At 46.4% G+C, this 19,058-nt stretch overlaps 1 protein-coding gene across 1 annotated transcript; it reads right to left on the bottom strand.

Moving 5' to 3' along the window:
• Positions 1-3,320, bottom strand: LOC142586322 (beta-1,4-mannosyl-glycoprotein 4-beta-N-acetylglucosaminyltransferase-like). The gene is made up of 2 exons (XM_075697569.1): positions 2,538-3,320; positions 1-207 (listed from the first exon to the last, which is right to left on the bottom strand). Exons 1-2 carry the CDS (start codon positions 3,318-3,320, stop codon positions 1-3), a joined length of 990 nt encoding a protein of 329 aa, XP_075553684.1.
• Between the last annotated feature and the right edge of the window lie 15,738 nt (positions 3,321-19,058).

Here is a 19,058-nt window from a genome sequence, read left to right as displayed (position 1 = left end):
TTACGGTTCCAGCAGGTACAGAAGTCGCTTCTTGTTTTTGATCACGTGGGCCGGAGCTGCGTCATAGCCGTCCGCGCTGACAGTCCACTGCCGCTCGTCGAAGAACCGTCCGCTCTTTCTCAGGGACTCGATGTACGCCAAGTCCGTGTTCTCGGCCAAGTCACCCCACCGCACACCATCATCCCGCTGCGCCGAAGTGAGCTTGTACTGCAATGTCACCCAACAAGATCAATATGAACAAAAAAATATTCACTCATAGTTGTCGTCCGGAGTCTAATTCACATGTTCCGCCGGGCAAATGTGTCTCGGGGAACGTCACCCCCGAAAACGTCAACTGGTTTAAAAATACCCACTCGAATTTTGTCATCTCACCTCGCCAGTGTAGTAATATGAATTACTAATAATACAGCAAGATGGACAGGCGGTCTGGTTGGTTGAGATTCACCTTGGGCACTTTTTATTTAGAGCGTAACCAAAAAAAAAAAACGAAAAACGGAGAAACGACACGGCGATAGGGCGGCAGTCAGAAGCTAAAAGTCACTGTTAGCATAAGAAAGTGGAATGGGCTATCATCAAAATCAGCGTGATCAAGTGAACGGTGGAACAAAGGCATCAGCCTGAGGTATTCATTAACCCTGCCCTGCATCAAGCAAACCAAATTCATGCCTTCCGGTTTTTTTTATTTAGGCGTTCAAAGCCGGAGCACATCTCATTACTAACAAAAGCCAGGAGTAACTGCAGACATGTCTGCTATAAAATTATCATCACCAAACATTCGCGTCAAGAAGTCCGCAGTCAATGAAATGCTTCCCGAGATTACAGCTCCCCATCTTGTTCTCTGCCCTTATTAATAGACTCTGGAGCCTATCCTTCGACGTCTGTCCGGTCATATTACCATGTCACCGGTTGCTCGTTGCATGCATTACGTGACTTGCTCGAAACCACTTTATTACAGTAATGTTTAGTCTAGTGTCTACGTGATATAAGTGTGCCTGCAAGAACCCGGAAGAGATGCACCTGTCTTTCGCTGCTAAATTTTTTAGAAGTTTGTAGTCCTTGCAAACTAACTTCTGCCTCTGATTCGTAGGGTATGTCACTATTACACGTTGTGAAATTACTCACTCTTTTCAACGTACTTTCCTCTCAACAGCGGCGGCAATAAAAATCGGACTCTTGCAGCATTATCAAATTATTTCTTTCCAGTCTGCATAGTACAGTTCTGAATGCGGCGACGCCAACGCCAACTCCCGGAACATAAAAGGACACTAAAGGAAAATGTAAGTCGACCTCGATAGAAAATTGATGCTTGTGTAATCATTCGTAGCGAGAACAAAGCTTGTGTAAGCGAGAGCAGGACGCAGATGAAAAATCGGAGTGGCGCCTTGTATTTTGGTACCTCTCCTGTGACGTCAGCATTGGCTGATTTGCAATCAGCGCCTTGGAGAGAGGACACGTAGAGATTACGTCAATTCGACCGTTCCGGCGCGGCGGGTTCCCATTAAGGAGTAGCAGATGGGCCTTCGGCGGCGATTTCCTACTGCAGCAAAGCGACATGTTGGCACACAGCCGACGATGATAGACTTCTAGACGAATAATCTGCCGTTCTAGCTCCACTTCAAACATTTTATTTAGTGACCCCTTAAATGCACGACGTCCAATCTACGAGATGCACCCGTCAGAAGCAAACCAACGCAGTTGCGCAAATGCCATCCCAGTGAAAAAACAAGTAATAAAAGAACTGGCCGTGCTGCACCGACGTTCATGTCACGGTGCTACTGCTCAAAAAATAACACGGCACAAAATATTGAAATGCGATGCAAAGTGAGAGCGACGCAGCGTACCCCCTTTGCGGTCCTCGAGGGAGGTTGTGGAAGCTGCGCGAAACAGCATTGCGAGCTTTAGAGGACATAATTTCCGTCTGCTAATGAGTACACGTACCAGAAGACATCGTTGGAGTCTGGTTTTGCGTGCCTGGGTGCGTGTCTGCATGTCCAATTTAACTTTAGAGACTGAGCGTACGTACGCCCGTAAAGGCAGAAAAAAACGAAAGATAGGTGACTACGCCACTTTGGAGTTCACGCAGAATCTACCCGTGATGGTATGGATTTGGAAGAGCACCTGCTCGTGACTAATAAACGTCTTGTCGAATGACATAGTTACGTTGTGTCCTAAGGTAACCAGCGACTCAGTTTAACAAGTTTTGAGAACTTTTCTCCGAACAAGAACAGTCGTAAATACATTGAAACATCTGACTCAATGCTAACCGGAGCAGCACGTCGTGCAGCATACGGAGGGCGACATTTAGCCTCCCTTTTCACAGCCAGTAATCAGTCCTCTTCCATCGAATTAACGAAATGAGGTCTTGAAAGAACACAACTTCTCTAAAAGGATTTAATGCCACTGTTAACTGTACCTAAGCCACAATGAAATGGCTGCGGAATAACTGACTAGCGCAAACGCTGTTCAAAGAGAGAAAAAAAAGAAATAATGACGTGACCTCATCCTGCGGTGCGTGCCAGAGTAGACGGCTGCGTCACCTGTATGCCTTGGGCGTTGAAACACCACGAACAGTGCCAGCCGGCGAAGCGTGGCCGTGCTCCTTCGATGACCCACTGGCGGGCCACCGTACCCGTGCCAGCAGGCATCGTCTCGGGGACGGGACTCCTGCCCTGACGCAGTGTCACGAGGTCGTTCGCGCCGGCGGCGCGCAGGAAGCCGACGGTGCACGCGGCGTACACGTGCAGCGCGCTCCTGCGCTCCCAGAAGAAGCCGTAGAGGAACCAGCGCAGGGTCAGGCCGATCGGCTCTCCGTAGCCGTCGTGGTGCTTCAGGAAGAGCACGACGTCGCGGTTCGGTATCTCGTCGACATCGGTCAACAGGAAGAGGTCGTCGTCCGAGACGTTTCCCAGCCGCCGCTGGCCCTCGAGCCAGGTGGCGTTGCGGCTGCGGTTCTCCGGCCAAAACGGATCGCAGCCGTTGCACCTGAGCTCGCCCACTGTCAGCGGCACGATCTTGTGCGCGTGCTCACCCAGAAAGCCGGCATTCAGGTTCGACTGCAGGTAAAGCGGCTTAGCGTCGCCGAAGAAGGTGTTGTTGGACTCGACGACCACGTAGCGGTCTATCACGTCGCTCAGCTCGTTCACGTGTATCTCGAGCATGTCGAGTTCGTGGTTCAAAGGGATACCGTTGAAGACTGCGCGCGGCCGCGATCGGCGCGTTATGAGACCCTCGGAGTACCACTGGCGGAACACCGGCGTCGACCAGACGGCGCTGGGAACGGCGCAGTCGCCGCCGTGCCAGCCGTCCCTGCAGACGCACATCCTCTTCCCAAGTCCCGGAACTGTACCCGGTGCGAAGCATTCAACCGATTTCAAGGAGTCCCTCTCACCGGTCGCGTTGTACGCTAGTCTCAGCACGCCCGACGCTGCGTTCGCTCTGTTGGATGAACCACTGCCTCTGACTACTGTAAGCGGCGGTCGGTGCAGATGCTGGACCGTCGAGGGAGTCGATATCGACTGGTCCCTACGTCTCACCGCTGGTTTATGAATGGTCATGAGGCCGCAGGAATACATTGCGCCAGGAATGAGGGAAAGCATAGCACACATTACATATAACTTGAATAGTTTCCGTCTTGCGACCAATGGAAACGAGAATGAACACGCCGATGAGCTGCTCGGCTTTTTCTCAGTTTCCCACGAAGCGCCGATCATCCTACACAGGGATCGTTGTCCCGCGAACCACCAAATTGTTCTTCCAAAGCGGAAAATCTCGCGGTGTGATACAGCCAGAGCGAGCCACAATTTGTGTTTGAGGTGCTCAGGAAGCTGAACGTTACGAAGCGTCTGTAAAATGAAAATAAAATTACAGAAAATTATTACAACAAAAATATTGAGCAGTCATTCCACTCGGTGAAGGTGTATCACCAGCGAAGTTATAGGGCATCACACATGGTTAGACAGGGGTACATATATTTATTTTCACCCTGGTAGTGACGGTAGCTTTGCATGTACTGTGATATACACTGACTGGTTCTTTTACAACCTTAGACAGAATCTTTGCCAAAGTTAAATCTATACGCGACCATTTCGTAACTTGGATTGGTGTCGCATTTCAAACCGAACTGTTATAGCACAAACTCAGTGAACCATTTCTTGTCTGGTTTTGAAATGTCCACATTAAAGTCTCCAACGATGATCACAGGTGTAGTGTGATCACGGCTAATCTGTGCAAAGTGCGCGGTCATGAACGTCTCAACATCACACTTGTGTGTGCCTCAAGACATATACACAGTGGATACAACAACTTCATTTTTCGTTTGTACGGCACAGGCATCCCCTCAGCCGCTGGCATTACCCTCTTGCGAGTCAAGGGTGTATGATTCTACATACATGTTCTCTCTTGCGTATATAGCAATGCCTCCTGCTAATGAGTCCACGTGTTGTTCAGAAAAGATTCCAGTATACCTATCAACTTGAAACAATTCATCTGCAGTCATTTATTTCATTTATTGTTACTTATTAGTAGTTAGTAGTAGAAGGGGTGGCGCGCTTGAAGCCTGCTTCACCTCCGCCGCGGGTCGGCTCGGTATTGCACTGTATGTATGTATGTATGTATGTATGTATGTATGTATGTATGTATGTATGTATGTATGTATGTATGTATGTATGTATGTATGTATGTATGTATGTATGTATGTATGTATGTATGTATGTATGTATGTATGTATGTATGTATGTATGTATGTATGTATGTATGTATGTATGTATGTATGTATGTATGTATGTATGTATGTATGTATGTATGTATGTATGTATGTATGTATGTATGTATGTATGTATGTATGTATGTATGTATGTATGTATGTATGTATGTATGTATGTATGTATGTATGTATGTATGTATGTATGTATGTATGTATGTATGTATGTATGTATGTATGTATGTATGTATGTATGTATGTATGTATGTATGTATGTATGTATGTATGTATGTATGTATGTATGTATGTATGTATGTATGTATGTATGTAACCATTTTCTCACCCACCGTAAGACAATGAATGGTTCATACCCCGTAAGCAATGGTTCGTACTACATACGTAGCATAAGTACCCCCATAGGCAAGCAAAAAAATTGAAAATGGTGCCTATTGACTACTAATCTGCTGATAATGCATATCCAAATGATGCGACGTTTAATCGTTTGCATAAACTGAAGCGATTCCGCATCGAAATTTGGGAGCTGAGTTTTGGCGCACACAGCTTTGTTGATGGACACAAAAAATCTACGGAAACCCAGCAACAGACAGCTTCGCTGTAATAAGAACCACTTTTCTTCCGAACGTACTTGCATAGGCCTTAGCAAGGGAAATTCAAATGCGTCTTGTTGGGAACTTAGCATTAATGTTTAATTAAGTTACCACAGAGAAACACTCCTCGAACAAAGGATTCCTCGCGTAGGAGACATTTCGACAAGGGGACTTGTGTTCATCAAGGGCTAACAGCTGCTTTATCTGACTGCGTTTGTGCGTGTCTCTCTCCTCCACGCCCAGTGTGAGAGAAGAATAAGCGGGCAGTCAGAGCGAGGGAAGTCAAATGGTCCCAAGGCGGTATGGGGAAGCGCGATAATGCCGACAGCAAGTCAGAAAAAGCGGGTGGGTGGCAGGCAAGTTTTGCATGTTCCTATGGGTGGGCAGCGCAACCCGGACCAAGGACGAGAGGAAGTACACAACACGAGCGCAGTTTTGCATGTCCTTCAAGAACCCGCAGAAACGTCAAGAATGTTGGCGTGTACGAAAAAGACATGAAGGAATATTCACGCGCAACCAGGTTCCGACAACACAGGTGGGCTTCATGTTCATTGAAAAAGAAAAATTGGAGCAAGGCGTTGGTTCTATACACTTGGCTAAATAGCGCAAAAAAAAAGTCCTGAAGAAACTGAGTTATGAAAGGGAAGTGAGCATCCAGCTGAGGGTAGCACGAGGCTGCAAAGGAAACCCGCTCTTCTTTTTCTTTGACAAAAATTACTCTATCCTGATTTCTGCAGAAGTGATTTGCTAGGAAAGTTAGTTGTATCAAAAGGTGTACAGTTCAGAGAGGAAAGTGCGAATGAGAAAATCTATCCATGATTAGGAATGCACGCCTTGTCGAAAGCTGAGATAAATAGAGAGAACAGAGTAAGCCAGTATCAAATAACTGAATAATTGAAGGACGTACATTAGGTTCAACTAAGAATGATAATAAAACTAGTTATAGAGGAGAAAAGGAAATAAAACGCTGGTGAAAAATAATTAAGGGCATTGAATTTAATTAGCTTTTTCCTGACGATATTAAGAGTCAACAAATTAAGCGTTGCCCTTTGTCTTGTCGTTAGCATTAATTATGAGTATATTCGAGAACTCCATTTAAAACATTTATGCCTGTTCGCTGCAACGTGCGGCACTTGTGGTTGAGATCGGACTTTCCGTAATATTTGTTCTTTCAAGAAGTAAGGTTTGGTTGTAGAATGTGAAGTGCAAGTTCCTCGTAGCGACCTGCCAGGTCACTACGAAGTTCAAGATGTTCACTACGCTGAGCTTTTTAGCCTGTCAAGCCGTATATCGCTTTGCCCCTCTCTTAGTGGGTTCCAAAAATACTGAACTTTGTCCAGAAATTCATTCGCATACAAGTTAGTTTATCGCCAAAAGCATCTGAGCGGCAAAAAATAAAAGCAAAGTCATTGTTAATTGGTTATTTCTATTATTATGACTTTTTGGTATTAAACATTAGTTTCGCACGGTAATAGGTTTTCGCCTTACCGTTGCCTCCTCACTCTGAATTTTTCTGCGTAAGTACGATCTGGAATAGCCATCACGTGCCTGGCTATCGGTATGGTACGAGAGACTATAGTTGCGCCATATGGAGGGCATTTCGTTCAAGCAGCGAAACACGTCCTTCGTAGGCATTTGTATAGGCAGTATAATGGTACGTATCGAGTAATTATGGGGCACGTTTTCTTGCGCACTTGTGAGTTTGGATAAGCTAAATTCATAACGCGCGCGCTCGAAAGGCATGAGCAAGTTTTTCTCCGGCCTACTTGCAGCCCATAGCTTCCATACGGATTCCTTGCGGAAGGGTGTAGAGACACCAGTCGGCAAGAAGCGTGAAACCCTAAGTCCCACACGCTGTCTAAATAAAATAGATATACTACACCGCCAACTGCCTGAAACCCGAGGGCGTTCACCCTCACCTTACGTCGCGGTGACTACACGTTATCAAGCGCGACGCAGCTGCGACAGCGATGTCCTGTCATTCCTCACTCTGCCTGTCCACTACTTCGGCCGGCTGGCAGTGTAAGCCACTACTGCAGCCCTGACAACTTAGATGACGACGATCAACCACGCACCTTCGGCAACACGCTCAGTGGCTGGCTTGACCGTGCGGTCCGCAATAAGTTTTCATGCACACAATGATGAGCCGCCTCTGCGCGTCGTTCGCAGTGCCCTACCCGTGGTATACCACACATGCTCCGGTCAAAGCGCTTCGGCCCTTCTTAGGCACCCCAGCCCCCTAGAGCCACACGCGATGTGGTACGCAAATGGTAAATTACCGGAGGTAAATCTGGCGCTGCGAGCATTCCGCTGCAATGTGAATTGAGGGGTAGTACACTAATTTGTCTAATCTTCGTGCTTTCGGACTCAAACGTTGCGTCGTTGCTTATTGCGGTTTATCTTTATTTTTTTTATTTCAAGTAGTCTTAGTTTTCTAAGCGCAGCAAGCCAATGAGTCTCTGCGCGTATGCATCATAATTGCGAACTGTTGCATTTATAACTAAATACTTCGTTGGACATTACCTAATTTATGAAGTCTCAAAGCCGTGATTTGGTTGCATAGGGAGGAAGTTTAGGCATATTCATGAGCCCATGCTGGCGGGCCCATGGGAATGATATTCATCGTTCCCGTGCTGGCCATGCTTACAATTTGCATAGGCTAGCGCCAGAGTTCCCTCTAGTAAGAGTTTTGCGGGGAACACCGTGAGCCGGGCTATACGCATTCGCGACCCCACCTATCGTCGCTTATGGCAAGAGCGCTATAGCTTTGCAAGTGCACAACTGGGCATGCTTTGTCTTTATGTTTGAGCTCGAACGCGTACGCACGAGATTTCGCTTTAGCGCGATCGGGACAACGCTTGTGGGCGGACACACAAATGTATACACATTTAACAACGATTCGCACCAATCGCAGCTGTACGCTCAGTGAAAATTGCAAACCACAGCGAAATGAATATTACGGGGGTTTTGCGCTCCAAAATCCACGATCTGATTATGAGGCAAGCCGTGCTGGGGGACTCCAGAATAATGTTGAACACGTAGGGTTCTTTAACGTGCACTTAAATCTAAGTATACACGGGGGTTTTCACATTCCGCCTCCTTCGAAATGCCGCTGCCGTCGCCCACTGCGAAACCAACGGCAGCCATAGCAGATCCTTAGGAACTTGTTGTTTGTCTAACCATCATATTGACGACAGGTCAAACGATTTTGTTTACCTTAGTTGTGGCCCGAGGCACCTTCCACGCTCGACATTCTTCTTCTTCTTCTTAATATTCTGCATATGTTCTACAGTACACATGCAAAGTGTGGAATATGCTGATGATGATAACGATGATGATTTATGATGTTAATACGTTTAGAAAATCCTGGCCTGTAACCCGTGTGGTGCATATCGGCGAAGAATTTGGATCCGTAAGAAAAATCTGCGGAGTATTCTATGTACACTACACCTTGAAAGCTTGTGAGAACTAAAAATAAATTGAGAGCCGTCACGTGTGCAGGAACAGACGAAGAGAAGTGTAAAAAAAATAACGACTAGCATGGAGAGAAAGAAAATAAAAAAACCATTAGGTTAGGCTGCTCGATCGCGATATTCAGAAATAAAATTTTCCATCGCAGTAGATACCTTCCTCTGATTATGGCTAAGAACGGAATGACCAAAATAAAAGGAGGGAAAATGGTGCGTTCGTGAAACCTCCTTATCGACTTGGTACAATACCAAAAAATAAAGAGAAGAACCGCAACTGTTTCAGTTAAATTACAGAGCAACCGCAAAGGAGGGATCGCGAGACATTGTCCGCGTAATGTGAAAAATTCAGGGCAGGAACACATGCCGCACAACCTCCTGAATGCGAACCTGAATATTATGCGTTCCGCAGAATTTGGTGCCCCAAAAGACGTTCGCCTCCGCCGTCATGGCCGTAAGTGGCACTGGCGAATACTCCCACGGCTAATATTTCACACATAACCAAGTACCCATGAATGTGAATGCAAAGATGGCAGCCGCGGTTCTCTAATTTGTAAAGTGCCGCACGACGTATATGTAATGCGGAATATGGGGGTTCGACTCCTACCTACAGCAAGTTATTTCATCATCCACTTTCATTTCTGTATTTTTTTTCTTACTCTTCCTACGTTCCAAGTAAACGCAGCAATTAATTTTCCCTATGCTGTCTCTGACTCCATTGCCTGTTTATTCCGTGTGGTTGTTTGGAAAGGAATCACGGGGATCAGCACTGGAAAGCACGGCCTCGTTGTTTTGTGCACTCCTCGCATCCCAGTGGGAGAATACCACACAATTCTTGGCAGACAGAAGGGACATCAACACCTTACACGTAAACGTAATAAAATAAGTGCGTAACACTCAACTGGCCATCAAACAAAACAAAACATTGCGCTCGGAGGCTGTCCACGAGGTTGCTGTCTACTAAGAAGCCTTGAAGGTCACCGATGGCGCACCTCTGCTAATTAGTGTACGACCACGGTCCAAGCACTCTGCTCGCTGTTAGAGGGCGCCCGCCAAGCATGTTCACAACACAGTTAAACAAAAATAAAAAGCTGAGCACGGTGGCAACTGCCATCACCCCGTTTCAAAGGGGACGCTTTTACCTTCCATCCATCCATCCATCCATCCAAACAGTCATGTAGACAATCCCGCTTTTCTCCGTATCGCAGGCATTTTGTAATTATATGCGCCACTGAAGCGTCAGGGCTGTCGCGGAAAATACTACTTTCCTACAACATTATTTAATGCAGCCCGAGAAGTGAGGCGTGTTAGCTACATCCAAGGGGAGATGATAGAGGAGCGTGTAGAACGTGCAGTTAAATTGTTTCTTTCTTTTGTTTTGCGTTTGATGAAAACTGCAGGAGGTGCTGCAGGAGACAAGAATTGGCCTGCTGATGTAACCGTCTGTCGCTGCAGAAAGCGTGTGCCGCAGGATGCGACGAACACTCCTGGCACCTGATAATTTAAAGCAAACGTAACTCAAGTAGCACTAATGCCTCCTCTGCAGCTGCCAGTCTATTAGCTTTGTTGTTCCCTGCAATTCCAACGTGGTTCGGCAGTCATTGAAAACAGACATCATGACCAGCGGTGGAAGCGATGATCAAAACATCTATAATTTCCTAGATTACAGAGCGGTTTGCAGAGTTACTGTGAGTCCTTTCCTGACTAGAAGCTTAAAGCTTCAAGTTTCTGGGTTCCAGACCTTTTTTTTTCTTTTCTTATATGTTATTGCCATTCTTTGGAAACGTCACTAAGTTTCTGGTATCTACACTAGTGAAGAGAAAGGCATAATATTTTGCATTTGGGCCCTGTGAGCTAAACTGCTCAGAATGTTCATGCTGCATTATGTGAGACCGCTATAGCCTAGGGCAGTAGTCTCTTGAACTACGCAGTGCTGTCTTAAGTTATTCACACTGCATGTAGCCCACCTACCATGCACCCGATTTCCCAATTGCACGAATGTATCGCAAGGAAACCAGCAGTGAAAATACGTTCCCGCTGCTGAGGGAAATCTTAATCGCATGTGTAGCGCTTAGCCTAACAAAAGGAAGGCTTGGCATGCTACTACTGGTTATTATATAACGTGAGATCAAAGGACACCTGCAGAGAAAAGAAAAAAACGCGCACGCATCCACTAGCGCGGAAATTCAGAAAGTGGCAGAAGTAAGGCCCACGAAATGAACAAAGTGGAAAGTGGAGCTTTGTGGCACCGTCCATAAACGTTGGCCGTACAAAACGTTGGCCATTTCTGTGGTGCAGCCATATGTGGCAGACATGGATAACGTTTTAGTGTTTGTTGAAGGTGCAACAAAGTTCCACTTCCCAGTTCGCTCATTGTGAGGAATTACTGAAATGCCGTGTTGTCCTACGAACTACGCCGTGCTTCACCGCCGTCAATAGCGGAACAGCACGGCGCAGGCGGCGCGAATGGGCCACGGGTGTCTGTATAATTGCTATGGATGGATGGACGCAACATTATTGAACGTCCGACAAGGTTTAACGCGACCCGGGCTTAGGTCTCTCATGCTATAAAACTGCCATAAAAATGGCCGTTTTGTCCGAAAGGCGAAGCAGGGACAGTGACAGCGACAGCAAAGTATTAGACAACTACACGCAGTAAAGTTCGTTCTTTTTATCGGCCCCGTAATTTGAAGTACACGTTCGCTTACTAAAAATTTACAGGCAGAATCGTCTGTGGGAGGTATCTCATTGATGCTTAAGCATTTACTACTAATCACCTGTTGTTTCGTCGTCGTATGCTGCTGTGTTCGGTATGATTGCGAGAAACATCGCAAGAAAATCGTGAAACGGAGAAGCGCGTTTGCAACCCCAAAATTTTAATTGAGACGACGAAGAAGGGGCGAGTAGCAGCAATGTTCACTCATGTTATAGATAACACCCAGATGATATGGCCATCGAATGAAATGACGAGATAGATTTTGTAAATGAAGCAAATATATACAACATTAATTATGTATACGCTGCCTTTTGTTTGGTTCTTCTTGTTGCATTTTTTCTTTATCTTCAAACTGGATGACGGTACGTTTGGATGATGCCGCTGCTTCATGGAACATAAGCACTAGCCGATGAGCACTGAAGTGCGTGACGTAAAGGAATAATGTCACGTTTGGCAGACCTCGTACGTAGACGTGGTCGATGGTGCTGCTTGCTCTCGATTCGTACCATAATCAACCGGGATGAACCGTACTCCGACGGCGGTTGCGTATGGTGCTCCCGCGCGGACCCTATGTTGAAAGCGATTTGTGACGGGGACAAAGTGCACCGAGTGCTGATAGCTTCGTGTGCGCTGCGTTCTCGCCGCTTAGTTCTCGTTGAAGTGAGAAGCAGCGCGGAGGTAAACTTGGTCGCTGCTGCGGGTCCTATGTTAAATGCGATCGTCTCGCGTGACGGATGGACGGACGGACAGGTTTCCTCGTCGGGTAGGCATAGCAATGCTTACGCATTTGATAAAGTTAGCAAGCGTGATGTCACGCGCGCACAGGAAAGTGTGAACAGATCTGACTCGGCGACCAGGAACACTCGATGTCCCAATGCTGGCGTGATGAACAACGTATAGAGGGGAGCGAACGCGTGTGCTGCCACTCCCGTCAACGCATCTCCGAAACCTCAGATTACGCGAACTCCAGCATTAGGCGCGTGGAAAGGCAGAGCACGTGTAGCCACCAGCCATCTCCGCTCGCAAATTTTTTGCATCCGCCAGAGATTACCTCCAAGATAGGGCACGGGCGGCACATGGCCAGGCTGGAGGAGCGAAACATTGGAGCGCAACACAAAATGAGCTTAAACTGATGAAGTATTAACTTAAAGTGGTATTTTCGTTAATGTTGCGGTTGGAGCTTTATTACTTGAAACGCAAATTGAGGCTTTCCCCTCCCCCCCCCCCTTTTTTTTTTATTTCGTGCCATACATGTCGAGAAATGTTGGACATTGCCTCTTCGGCCATCTGTTGAACCTGACAGTAATACACCAATGTAACTCAATCATCAAGTACGTGAAAAAATGATATCTCAAAATATAGACCGCATTTCAAGAACGTCGGAAGCGTACTCGGGAGCGTCGGGAGCGTACTTAGCAACGTTGAGAGGGTACTCCCATCTTACGATATGCGCATTTACGACAACTAATAAAGCGTACCTCAAGGCTTCAAATAAGGTGCGTCATTATTCCTAATTTATGTAGATGATATAGTTAATGTACCTGATTCACCGTAATTAAATATGTACGCCAATGATACAAATCGGTTTTGTAGCTCGCACGAGCTGAACGAATAACAGCATATTGTGAATTGGTACGTCATTTCGCTAGCACGGTGGCGCTCAACCAGAATACGTTGCAGCTAAGCGCAGCGAAAACGACGTACGTTGTTTTCAGGTCACGCGACAGACACACAGACAGTGAGCTAACCATAAACTTTAACGGCATGAAATTGAAGCAAGTAAAACAGCAAACGTTTTGGGGAATGGTGTTAAACGAAGAATTTCGTTGGAATGCACATTATAATCTATTGGGTGCATGTTTATCTAAAAGTATATATATATATATATATATATATATATATATATATATATATATAATATGCAGAATTGCGAAGCTCATTTCGCTGTGGCTGAAGTGGCAAATATAGCTGCCTTCTTCCTTCAAAACTTTGCTATGGAGCTCAAGCGTGGGGAACGACGACCATACATAATCACAAGTTAGCGCTTCTTCAGAAAAGAGTGCTGCCACTATACCGCATCTGCCAAGAAAATATCTCAGATTTAATCTCAGCTCCATTATTTCAAGAATATTAAATGCTTCGTGCTCTTCAAATTTTTTTGCATGAAAGTATTACAGGGCATATATAATAGAAATAAATGCATGCTCAAAACGAAAATGCTAGGCAACACCGATATCTTATAAAACAAGACTTACGCTACAACCAGAGAACCAGGACAAATTATGGGAAGAATGTCTTCGCTTACCAATCAACTTATATGCTAAGCAAAGTTGAACACAACTTAAATTTTAATTGCCCAGAAGAAGCTTTCCAGCTATTCCACAATGACATAGGAATCCACTGTAGCACGATGTTATACCCGTATTGAGACGCCTCAGCAAGCAGAGACATATCATAAACCAGAGGACTATATGCGGTTCTGTGATTCATATAATTGCTGATGAATTGCAGTGCTCGTTTTGAGTTACAGAACACTGTCCACTTTTCAAGGCTTTGTTGCAGTATGCAGCGAATTGCTTCTCGAACTCCGGTCAACTCTGCGGCTGTCGACGACGTTCTGTGTGCTATCTTGAACCGTTGTGCGATGCCCCTTCCAGTTACCGTGTAAGCCGCCACCGAAGATCTCTGTGTCACAGAACCATCTGCAAAAACATGTTCGGTATATCCATACATGTAAGGAATGTAGGATAACGCGAAATGCTTGAGCCCCGCAAGCGGCATTTTCGACTTCTTCGTTATTCCAGGGATTGAGAGCCTCACCGTTGGCTTTGCCATCGTCCAGAGTGGAACTTCTGGTATATCATGCGGTTCGAAATCCGACGGCAGTAAGTCTTGCTGCGACAACACGGTTTCTGTGTAGGCGGACACAGGCCGTACGCTTGTGACGTTCGTGAGTGGATGATTCCTGTGTCTAGTCAGTAGCCTTAGGTGCACTCGCAATGGCTCATGTTGCAGATAATCTCCAGCTGGGCACGCACGTGCCTCTGCAATAGTGTCCCAAGTAGACGTACATCGTGGTAGCCCTAGGTAAATTGTCAGTGCGCGAGCCTGAGCACTTTCAAGTGTGCGTACAGCAGCTGCACTAACCCGAGAAAGTACAGGCGCACTGTAGCGGAAGCAGCCAACAAAAAGTGCTTGGTATAGCTGCAGAAGAGATTATTTGGATGGCCTCCATGATTTTCCGGACATATGTCGAATGATTTGAGTAAAGCTGTCCAGCTTTTTTCTTGATGCAGAGATGTGCTTCGACCAAGACAAGTCACGGTCGATGATGACTCCGAGAAACTTGTAGTGAGTTACCGAAGGTATAATCTTCCCATTAATCATAACGGGTAGTAGGCCATTGAAGCCCGTGTAAATGCCATGATGACACTTTTTGCAGGTGAGAGCTGCAGTCCTCGACTGTTTAGGTTTGTCGACGTTATTGACATCGCACGCTGCAGCTTCGTTTACACTAGCAAGCGCATTAATCTCGTGGTCCATATACAGATGTCGTCTGCTTACACAGAGACCGAGACTGCCTGCGAGTTCTTTGACGAGTCCAACGAGAACGACATTAAATAAAATTGGGCTCAGTACACCTCCTGGAGGCACCCCGCGATAGACGGGATGCTTCCTTGTTTCGCCGTCTAGAGTTGTCATGAATATCATTCTCTCTTGAAGCTCTCTTGAAGATAGCTGGCTATCCACTGATGCATACGGCCACCGATGCCATATTATTCCAGGGCATTTAAACTGCATCATATACAGCATTGTCAAACGCACCCCTGATATCAAGAAAGACAGCAGCCGTCAATTGAAGGCGACGTTTTTGATGTTCAATAGTTGTTACCAGGTCAATAACGCTGTTGATTGACGACCTACACTTTCGGAAACCTGTCATTACGTCTGGATATATATTGCGCTTCTCCAAAAACCACTCCAGACGCGTCAAGACCATGTGTTTCATTGTTTTTCCTATACAACTGGCAAGCACCACAGGTCTGTAGGAAAGCATAGCATGAGGTGTCTTGCCTGGTTTCAATAATACCACGATCTTGCTTGTCTTCCAGTGTGCAGGCACAGTTCCCAGGACCAAGAGAGGTTGTATAAGGCCAGAAGCACTTCAGTCGCTCGAGGGCCTAGATGACGCAAGGTAGAATAGATAATGCCATCAGGCCCAGGCGCACTTGAGTGTCTTGAAGAGGCACTCGCTGCACGTAGCTCTTGCAGCATGAATGGGAAGTCGAGACGATCGTCCATTGTTGAAGGAGCGCACCTAAGTAGGGAAGCTACCGCTGTTGCACATCCGAAGAGGTCATGGAGACATCTTCCGCGATTTCCTTCTCACTGTGCGTCTAAATGATGGCCAAAGCTCGGAAGGGACGTAGTTGTGAAGAAGATGGTAGGGCTTGTACAACATGCCGTATAGGAGACAACGGTTTCCTTGGGTCCAGGCTGGTTCAAAAGACCTCCAACGTTGTCTGTCAAGCTTGTCTAAGTATCTTTGAATTTTCTTTTGCACATGGCATGAGATTCTCACGTCTGATATCAATTTAGTTCGCCTGTATTTCCTCTTGGCGTGACGTCGGACTGCCGGCAGGTCTTCACATATAACGTCAACGGATGTCCTTGAATTTGATGTTTGGATGATGCGTGTTGTTGCGTGTATTGCTGCTGTAATGCGCTCTTTAGTCTCTTTGGGGAGAAATGATACAGTTGCAGTTGCAGGACTCTTCCAGCTTGTTTTGAAAAGCATCCCAGTAAGTGCGTCGCATATAAGAACTTGGTAGTCTTGTGAACCATCTCAATTGTACATAGGTGGGTAGGTGATCACTACCATACGTTTCAGCATCTGTGCACCAGGTAGCAGAAGATGAAAGGCCTCGTGAAGCGATAGCTAAATCGAAACAGCTGCTGTACGTTGTGCCACGAAAAAATGTTCGTGAGCCATCGTTCAGGATGTCAAGACCATTGCAGCTTGTGAAGTAAATAACTTGTCTTCCTGAAATATTCCTGACCCTGCTACCCCAAAGGGCGCATTGAAGTCACTTACAATAATGTGAGGTCCTTGGCTGGAGTCAACAACAGGTTTCAGGTGTCCAGAGTCAAATCTTACCCTGGGGGAAATATAGCCGCCAATTATCGAGATTGTCCGACGCTTCAGCTTCAGTGTTATAGAAGCGTACTCGTTGCTGCTATGCACCGGCACTTGGTTTAGCGAATAGGTGAGGTCACATCGCACGCATAGCAAAACATTGCTATGATTTCCACTTCTCTCAGACGCGAATTGTTCGTATCCAGAGAGTCTAAATGGCGATGTCATATTCGGCTCGCATATCACAATAACTGGAAATCTATGCTTTAGCACTCTCTCTTTAAGATCTCCCAGGCGACCCGGCAGACCTCGTGCTTTCCACTGAAATATTACGGAACGGCTTATCCTTTCCTGCAGTGATAACCTTGAAGTTGATGATGCAATGGTGTTCGCTAGCTTTTATATATCAGCAAGCACTCGTTCTAGTGCGTCGAGAATTTGCACCGAAGCCTTGGCAACGGGAGTCTTAACTCCTATAAGCAGCATTCGCAAGGAACGAACCAACTGTGCAAGCATTGCCTTGATTGGCCCATCCGACGATGAAGGTTCATGTTCATGCTGGCGTTCGGGCTGCACTTCTGTACTCCGAGATGGTAGGGAAGGCCATATAGTAGTGTCCTTGATGTTCAGAAAAGAAGACGTTGCTAAAGGTGGCCCTGGCGTTTGAGGAATAGCTGGAGCGCGTGACGACTTTTCAGGGAGTACAGGTAGTCCTGCTGTCGATTCTGATCTCCTCCTGCGATTACGTGAGCGCCTCTGGCGGCGGTGTACCTTGGTAGCCGCTTCTCTGTGTGTGGATCGATCTCGTATTATTTTCCTTAGCACAGACCTTTCAGTCTTTAATTTTGGACAATCCTTCTACGTTGCCTCGTGCGGCCCATCGCAGTTAGGGCACTTCAAGTCAGAGCCAGCACACGTCATCTTATCGGTATCACCACCACGGCGGGGACATGTGTTCTTGTTCACGCACACGGCACTTACGTGCCCGATTTTCTGGCATTTACGGCACTCTAATGGCCTAAGGACGGATAGACGGACAGGATGGCTTACATTACCCACTCCACCAACAAAGATGCCGCGGATGCATGTGCAGGTCAGAGGCAAGAAGCAATGGCACTGGTGTTGACATTCACCCAATTTCTTTCTTTTTCTTACGCTGAGGCACCCAGCACATCTCAAATAGCCACCATGACTGCGGATGTGCGAGCAGATTCCTGTCGTACATATGCTCATAATAAACTTGAACTTGATAATAAACTTGAAGGCAAATGGGACATTGCTGCATTGCTTTTTTTTTTACATTTAGTGCACTCATACATGTTATACTTTGCAGCACTACAGAGCATATTTTGAAGCTTCCCTCTATGTTAGTTACCTTTAATTATGGATGTGTTGTGTGGCCCTCAATGCTGCAGTTCATGTTGTAGCAGCTGCTTTGTGCATTGGATTAACCTTGTGATATCCACATGTGCAAAAGGCCTATGCTTCTCTGACGAATACAAACTGAGGTTTTGCGTACAGTTCTAAGTGTTACCATAAAAAAAGTAAACAATCTCATCGTGGAATTATGTTTATTACTATAATGGGGGCCTATGACAGTTATTTTTTATTGACAACTTGAACTGGTCAATCTGTCATGGGAAGGGATGTGTATACATATAGAAAAAAAAGGTGTGTGCGCGCGTGGGTGGGGTGGGAGGGGGAATTGGATTAGACGCGGTACGAACAAACGTACTTACAACGTCCTCTAGGTCAATTCCTTTAAGGTACCGTAACAAAGCGTATTATGCATGCAGCTCATACAACTCTGGTATTACTGAATACGTCCGGCGACGCGAGCTGTATATGCCATCATTCGCATTCGCGACTGCACCGGATGCCCTCCATACTATTCTAGTTAATCGTGCTCACTGCACCGAGACAAGAAAGATCATGGGTTCGGGTGCCTTTAAAGTATCTATACCTTGCGAACACTCCCTGGCACGCACCGGCCTCGGCGGCCCCAACCTACGGACCGCCCCTATTCGTGCTTTGATCCCCCCCCCCCCTTCCCTTTGAGTGCCCTGCTTTATTATAATCTCAGGCGCTTTTCTGAGACCTCCGTTTGGCGGTTACATGTGCCCTCCTGCTGGATCAGTACTTGTAAAAAAAAAAAAGGATCTCTCGTCGCGACGAGAAAAGCACCCCGCAACGAAAAAAGTGCCCCGCGGCTTCTGCAACATACCCCGCCCGTGCAAGGAAAATTACGGAACACCAACGAGGAATCTGCCGACCACAGCTTCTAGCTCTTAACTCGTAACCACTTCGAATGACACCTCCAATAGCAAATAGTGCGTCACCGCTGAAAACCGCATACTGCCGGAAACTTTAACAGGATCATCCTTCACTTGCATAACTGACACCTGCAAGGCCAACATCCATGCCAACATCG

Source organism: Dermacentor variabilis, chromosome 6 (assembly GCF_050947875.1).
Source record: "Dermacentor variabilis isolate Ectoservices chromosome 6, ASM5094787v1, whole genome shotgun sequence".
Lineage (NCBI taxonomy): Eukaryota > Metazoa > Arthropoda > Arachnida > Ixodida > Ixodidae > Dermacentor > Dermacentor variabilis.
The sequence above is the reverse complement of the archived record's forward strand: the minus strand, read 5'-3'. Positions and strand labels throughout refer to the sequence as shown.